General features: G+C 33.7%; 1 protein-coding gene across 1 annotated transcript; it reads right to left on the bottom strand.

Moving 5' to 3' along the window:
* Positions 1-1069: 1069 nt before the first annotated feature.
* Positions 1070-4003, bottom strand: LOC107842770. Its single transcript, XM_016686772.2, has 4 exons — positions 3797-4003; positions 3268-3417; positions 2696-2944; positions 1070-1537 (listed from the first exon to the last, which is right to left on the bottom strand). Exons 1-4 carry the CDS (start codon positions 3866-3868, stop codon positions 1256-1258), a joined length of 753 nt encoding a protein of 250 aa, XP_016542258.2. The 5' UTR covers positions 3869-4003; the 3' UTR covers positions 1070-1255.
* Between the last annotated feature and the right edge of the window lie 3962 nt (positions 4004-7965).

Below are 7965 nucleotides of genomic sequence, written 5' to 3'. Positions count from 1 at the left end.
TCTCGGATTAATCCCTGAGCAGCCACTGCATTCTTCGAGTTTAGCTCCTACAATTGACTGTCTTCATGTTAAAGTGCAACATAACCAAAGTTTCAGAACCTGATGATTTCAGCAAATGCTAATTTATATCGCCTATCACCCCATTTAGATTTGAGCATTCAATCCAAACCTCAAGACAATTGAGTAAAATTATTATGCCAATTATCAACCCTTTGGGAACGTTAACATAACCCATTGTTAGGAAGTTAATATAACTCCATACCCTGCACGTGTAACTTGATTTTGAGATAAAACACATGAACATCAATGACGGGTTACTGGTATGAGAATCAGCTGACCAAAGATCAAAGCTGATAACTGTTGTAGCGCCGAAGCCCCATGCTAAATGTTGAGCCCAAGGATGCCTCGACGCTATGGGAAAAGATGTAGATCAATTGCCTTAGCTAGACTACATAAGGGGATTCTCTACGGAATCAGTCAGCTAAATTCTAAACGAATCAGCTCATTTAGTAATGAGTAATGACATAATCTATAGATTAAAAACCCAATGATGGAAAACCACAACTTTAAGTTTGGAGAGAGATGAAGCCAATCATATAATAAAGGAAGAAAATGAAAGCTTTTTCTTTAGACAAGAGATCAAATAACTAGAGAATCATTGGTCTCTATCTCAATTCACCATTTTAAACCTGTATCAGGAGGATTCTCTTTACCAGCTCCGGCAAGAATGTGTTTTTCAGTTGCCCAAAACACGTCTAAACCACTTAGGAGGCATTTATTACACAATATATATGAAATAAATAATAACGTCACTTAAATAGAGACAAATCAGGATAGTTTACGCCAAACAGCACAGAAAATAGCATTGTAAGAGTTACCAGATCAATGAGAAATTGCAAAAACAGCCAGCTATCCCCTTTCCCTGGAACTTGCTCATTGGCTCAGCCTAAAGCCCCTTGTACATCGAGTATGAAATATGAAAAGAATCAAATCAAGCTGGTAAAACCAGCAACAGACACAGACACAAGATCAACTACTACTGAGCGAAGAATACACACAATATAGTATTTACAAACGATAATCATCAAATTTACAAGTAACACAAGCTTCCTTTCCCCGACAGATCTTATTATTCACAACATAATAAATATAACAGGATAAACTATAAGTAAACATCATGACTTCATAATTATTCTTATGTAGGAGTTTAGGTGAAATATTTACAATATCTGTACACACGATAGAGAAAAATATTTTATTGGTTTGCGTCTTGTGCGTTCTGGAAAGACCAGGATGTGCATGCAGGTTTAGCTGCGGAGATCTGAACTCGTATAACCTCATGTACCGCACCTCGATGAAGTACCCCAAGAACTTCTTCCTCCTTCCCTGTTGCAAGATCTTCTAAAGAGACGGTACGCGTAATTAATTCGTCACGCAAGCGAAAGCCAAACAACCACCTCCCAAGCTTCCACCATTGTACGCTTACTTGCCTTTGTGAGATATTGCTGTTATTTAGGATTTCCATGACGCATTCGCCCTAGCAGAGAAGAACAAACATCAAATAACTTCAATAAGCTGATTTCAGGCTAAAGAAACTATTCATAGTCCAAGGAAATAGAACTTTGGCAGCAACGAGTGATCAAGATCGGCCTGCTTGAACTTAGACCAATTCTGCAAGTATTGGAAGTGTAACTTCTTCCAACGTAGACCATATGGATCATACTAGATCAAGCTAGGTGCAAGAGAGATGCTACTTTAGTGCCACGTGACCACATATAATCACTGATATAGATAAACAGAGACATTTTTGCCAGTTGCACCATCCACAGCAGAAACTTCATAAGGCAGACACTAGCTGGAAGCAGCTGCCTATTAAGTAAAACAGTACATACAACCCAATCGGACTCTTGCTAACAAAACTAAACATTGTCTCTGCAGCTGCTACTTCATTGTTAAACCGTGTAACTTACACCCATAAGCTATAGATTTTAATGTCTAGCTAGCTAATTCATATTAAGCAGGAGTTTTATGATCCTCAACACAGCATACCAAATTGGCTCTATAATGCAGAGATACAAAGAGGGAACATATTAACTAGGCTGGATTCCACCATGTGCATCCAAGCAAAAAGCAAGCACATTAATAGGCTGTAATTCAGTACATATATCCACTTCAGGAAAGAATCAATATTTGTACAAAACAATCTACCAGGAGTCCCACATGCCACTTAATATCTTTTGTATCTAAAAGGAATAAATCAAATATTGAATAACAAATGGAAAGAACCAATAACTACTTTACACCAATATAATGATATGAGAGACTTAAATAACTTTTTGATACTTTACCTAGCAAAAATACAACTTCAATCTAATTCAGTATACAAATACAAAATTACCACTGCCCCGTGGAGGACAATAGAAAGTTTCTAACCATTGCGAAAAAACACTGCTAGTTTGAGTAATCAGTCAATTAAAAGATTAAGGTCTTGCGACAACTCAAGCAGTTAAACACAAATAAAAATATGTCATTCATTTTCCAGCAAAGTTCATCATGGAAAAGATTCAAGTGGTATAACACTTGATGAAGTGATAACATAAAATGGAAAAATGGTGTCGACAAATTTGTAACAAGAGAATTAAAGTGACGGAACAAATTCTTAAGAAAAGCAGGGCATTTGGTTAAAAGTAGTTACCGGCAAACCAAGCCAGATAAGGCAGTAGTGCAAACCAATCAAGTTCAGCAGCACATTGTGCTTGGATTTAAGGAAGAATGTATGAACATCTTCAAACCCCAACAGCATCGAATCAAGGTCCCTAACTGCTTTCAGATAATGCCCCACCTCAATCGACTCAAATGCCAAACAACGATTTACAAAATCAATCACGCCTCCTGCTTTTCCTGCCATTTCATTGTGCTTCCTAATATAAAACGCTTTCCATTCCTGCATTTTTAAGTAGAGAAGTAAAAATGGTTCACTTTTGCATTAAGTTACAAATCGCAGACTACATACACGACAAGGTTCAAGACTTCAAACATATAAAGGTGACTGACCAATCCAAACCAAAGTGGGACACAGTGTTGATGGAGAACCACAGCTTACATTCTCAGTTCAAGCTAATTCATACATTATATACACGGGAAAAATTAGAGCCTCACAGTACGAAGGATTCAGTGAACACCGTCAGATTTTGCTAAACGTAAAGAACTCGTCACAAGCTAATAAGTGATATGTGCATAAGCAGATAAAGTTCATTCTGTACTAACCTCATGGTTGTGGTTGTCATAAGATAAAGACTCAATCTCCAGAGCAAGAGCAGGCCATCTTTTTCTACAAAGAGACTTCCATAAAATATCCGACCCACACAGTTCCCACCAAAACCGAGAGCAACTTCCCAAGGAGCAAAGATCAGCTACCTTCAAAATTATAGTTCAGAAAAACCCCAGTCAACAACACAATTTCCCACAACCCAGAATTCAGAAAGCCTATTAATTCAACCCCTTTCAAGTGTACATGGAAAATTAGGAAAACAACATAAATTTTTTAAACAAAATACACGCAATCTTGTAAGGAAATGAAAGACAACGAAGAACCTGATCAAGAAAACAATTTTCAACACAGAACAGAAATTAGAGAAACAATAAAGTCAATTCCATAGAAGCATAATCTGAATTATAACAACTAACTTTTAAAGGAACAACAGAGAATCTAGAATAAAGAAAAATTCCCATAACAACCGACAATCAGAAAGTGGACAAATTTAACCACTTTAAAGGTAAAAAAAAAAAACAGTACATGAAGAGAAGAAGCAAGTTTGAGGGCAATATCATCAGGAATTGATGCTTCTGTAGACATGGATGGGTCCATTGAAGCTCACAATTTTTTAAGTTCAGCTACAAAAGTGAGGCAAAATGCGTGTCCCTTCGGAAAAATAAAGATGTTTTCAGTTCAGCTACGTAACAAAGCACGTGCCATCATCTCCCAGGTCAAACGGTAAACACTAAACATGCAATTGTAATTCAACCCTCCTCCTTTGTTTTTTTTTGGTAAGGGGTCCTCTTTCATTAAAAATAACACTAATTTTGAATAAATTTGATATAAGTTATTTTGTGATTTTATTTCAATTAAATATGTATAAATTTATATTAAAATTAATTTTAAAATTAGTTATATCTTATCTTCATATCAAATAAGATCCAAACACTATATTTACATCTGTTATAAATATATTACTATATATATTGAATGTCTATTTTATCATATATATTGAATGTCTACTTTATTATATATAGTGAATATCTATTTATGAAAAAGTAGAAACCCCAAGGTTAGTTTTCCCTTATAAATAAAGGGTTTTCCTTCATTGTAATTCACTCCTCAAAAATTCCTCGTGAGAAATAAAGAAGTCTCCTCTTTTTTTTCTCTATTCTTCTTTTTCTTTGCTTTATGTTTCATAACACGTTATCAGCACGAGACTCTGCCAAACAAGGTGAAATTATAAATCTAAAGGTAATTGCAAGGTTAGTAATTTCTTTTGTTATTCGTGTCTTTTATTACTAATGATATAATTATTGTTGGATTTGAGGAAAAATAATTGGTTTGGAGTCAATTATGCTTTAAATTTGTTCATGAAGAACAATATTGTTAAAAATTATGATGATGATTTAAGTCTCATCTCATTAAGAGGGTAAGGAATTGGGTTAAAAGTTCCAATGCACCATGATGATAAGATGTTGGGTTCAAGTCCCATCGATTTATAGCCTAAGACGCTTTTACATGGATAAGACATTGAGTTTGAATCTCAATGCACCGCATTGATGATATTATGATGATTAATGCAAAATAATGGGTTTGATGAAAAGTCATGAGACATGTCCCATTGAATATGCTCCATTCTCTAAAGTGGATGTGGTAGCAGTAAATAATATGTCTGAAAGAAGACAAGTGATTGATTGTACGAATACAAGCGTGAAGGGACAATATGATGATAATTCTCAAAAGTGATACTATTTTTACAAGCTTATATTATGACTATAAGATTTGTTAGAGAAAAATTCTCTAACATTATGCACACCTCGATTTGCTCCTAATGTAGCAATATCATAAAAGAGGTTATAAGCTATCAATTTGATAGGCTTAAGACACGATTATATTTCATTTATGGGAATGAAAATTTTAATTGTTATAAGCATAGATCCATTCCCTAGGGTGAATGTGATGATATTTAGTAAAACTTATCAATACAAACGTACACTTGATTGCGATGGTGTCACAATTCACCTCTGAAAGAGGTAGAATAATTGAGAGGAGTTATTCTGAAATCTACTTTCCAAGTAGTAAATCTGAAATCTATTCATATCATAGTAAATATGAAATTTACTAAAGAAAAAAGTACATGTCATGGTAAAGTTGGAGTTTACTAGTATAAAAATTCATAAATTGACATGAACGATTGCGACATCCCAAAGATGTGCGTATTAACTATTAAATACATATTGAAGAATTTAAAAATTCTTCATGATCTTTTAATGTTGCTTGTTCTCATGATAAGTTGGTTGGAATGCTGGAGTTGGATTCCCTAAATTCTGAAAAGTATAAAAGGTGAATATGGACCCGTTCACCCGTCATGTGATTTGTTAAGATGAATCAATATAAGATGATCACTTATACGTTTATTGTCAATCTGTAGTTTGACATTCATAAAGTTGTTTACTCAATGAAATTGAGTTAAGAACATAATTTTCAGATTGTGTAATCAAGACAATTCATCTTGATAATGTTGCTTTGGCATTGAATGCCTTCGATAAATAGCTGAGCCATTGCTCACGTGAACAAAACTTCATATGTTGGTCTGAAATATGATATTGTATACAATAGCACTTGTATGCATAGACTAATAAATTATAATTATTTCTTCCCTCTCAATTAGTTTAAGGTCATGAACCAAATATTCCATCTAAATTTTTTTGATATGCGGTATATGATCAATGGATATACCATGATGCATATAGATGGATTCTCCAAAGTAAATTGAGATGTGTGTTCGTTTTCCTAACATGAGGGGGAGATAATAAAAAGCTAAGTAATATGTGGTGAATTATCATCAAATTCTCATTCAAAATATAATTCAAGTTCAAATGATAAGAGCATTTACTGACCTAATATTATTTTTATATTTTGTTGTGAATGCTCCAAATTGAATGTCTCTGTAGGAAAAAATCTGCTGCATGCATGAATTATGGTTGATCAATCGGTTCCAAATTCAATAATTCTTGAAAAAGAAAAAGGAGCAAATAATCATAATAAGAAGGTAATGTGCTCTTGAAGAGCCTACGACATAACACTTTATGAAACCTTATGAGAGGTTCAGGTACCAAAAAATAATAAAGTGATGAGATCTCAAAATATTATGTCGCATTCTGAACCGATACGAAATGATATATCATTAATATCTTTGATACAATATTATCGTAATACTGTAATAGATTACGAGGATCTGAATTCTACATTTATTTAAGCTTGCTGAGGTAGAACGTTTATCAAGTAACATGAAAGGATGCATCTTGGTAAGTATAAAACTTATTTGATTTGCAGTCCAGACACTTGAAGATGTCACACCTGAAATGTTGAATATTGTCACTTGACAAAATTTATATGAAGACTTTTTAAGGATTCAAAATGTTTGAGGCATATAAAAGTTTCTGGAAAACTTATTTATAATCCTTATATTGCATAAATTTATAACTTGAAAATCGTTGAAACACTTGGAGAGTTTTCAAAAGAAATAGATCATTTGGTGAAATGAAAAATATACCAATTTAGATTGGTTATGACGTACCATATCTTAGTGAAATTAGTGCACTCATGTATCTTGCAACGCAATTGGTGAACTCATGTATCTTGAAAATACCACAAGGCCTGATATAGCTTTTTCGATCAATTTGTTAGCAAGATATAGTTCTGCTCCTACTAGAAGACATCGAAATGAGATCAAACATATGAGTTTATTTTATTCTAAAGAGTGTAGTCCCGATCTTATTGGTTATACTGATGTTGGGTATTTATCTAACTCGTATAAAGCTCAATCTCAAATAAGTTATATGTTCATATGTAGGGATACTGCCATATCTTGGAGATATACAAAGCAGTCTATCTAGCCACTTCCCCGAACCATGCTGAGATAATAACTATTCATGAAGCAAGTCGAGAATGAGTATGGTTGAGATCCATGATACATCTCATTTGAGAAAAATTTGGTGTGAAATATGACAATGTATCCACAATTTTATATGGAGATAATACAGCATGCATAGCACAACTTAAGAGAGGATTCATAAAAGGAGATAGAGCGAAACACACTTCATCAAAGCTTTTCTATACACACAATTTATAAAAGAATGGTGATATTAACATGCAACATATTCGTTCAAGTGGCAATGTTGTTGATTTATTCAACAAGTCCCCTCCGATTACAACTTTCAAGAAGATGCTGGACAAAATCGGGATGCAAAGGTTCAAGGATGTTCTCATTAGGAGGAGTTAATACACACTGTACTCTTTTTTCCATATGAGGTTTTGTCCCACTGGATTTTCCTTGTAAGGTTTTTAATGAGGCAACCTATATGCGTATTGTTAGAGATGTGCACTCTTTTTCCTTCACCAGATTTTTTTCACTGGAGTTTTTCTAGTAAGGTTTTAACAAGGCATATTATCTACAATTAGACATTCAAGGAGGAGTGTTATAAATATATTATTATATCTACTTTACCTTATATATTGAATGTCTACTTTATCATATATAGTGAATGTCTATTTATTGAAAAGTTAGAAACCCCAAGATTAGTTTTTCCCTATAAATAAATAGATTTTCCTTCATTGTAATTCACTCCTCAAGAATTCCTCATGAGAAATAAAGAAGTCTCCTCTCTTTTCTCTCTATTCTTATTCTTCTTTTCTTTAAATTT

The sequence above is a fragment of the Capsicum annuum genome, chromosome 1, assembly GCF_002878395.1.
Source record: "Capsicum annuum cultivar UCD-10X-F1 chromosome 1, UCD10Xv1.1, whole genome shotgun sequence".
In the NCBI taxonomy this organism is placed as follows: domain Eukaryota; kingdom Viridiplantae; phylum Streptophyta; class Magnoliopsida; order Solanales; family Solanaceae; genus Capsicum; species Capsicum annuum.
Note: the sequence above shows the minus strand (reverse complement) of the source record. Positions and strands in the feature narration are given on the sequence as shown.

Excerpts from the sequence above, each read along its gene's own strand:
- LOC107842770 (XM_016686772.2), bottom strand. The coding sequence starts at position 3,868 with ATGGACCCATCCATGTCTACAGAAGCATCAATTCCTGATGATATTGCC. Across the intron at positions 3,418-3,796 it reads AACTTGCTTCTTCTCTTCAT|GTAGCTGATCTTTGCTCCTT; the intron begins GTACTGTTTTTT and ends ATAATTTTGAAG. Across the intron at positions 2,945-3,267 it reads ATGACAACCACAACCATGAG|GAATGGAAAGCGTTTTATAT; the intron begins GTTAGTACAGAA and ends TTAAAAATGCAG.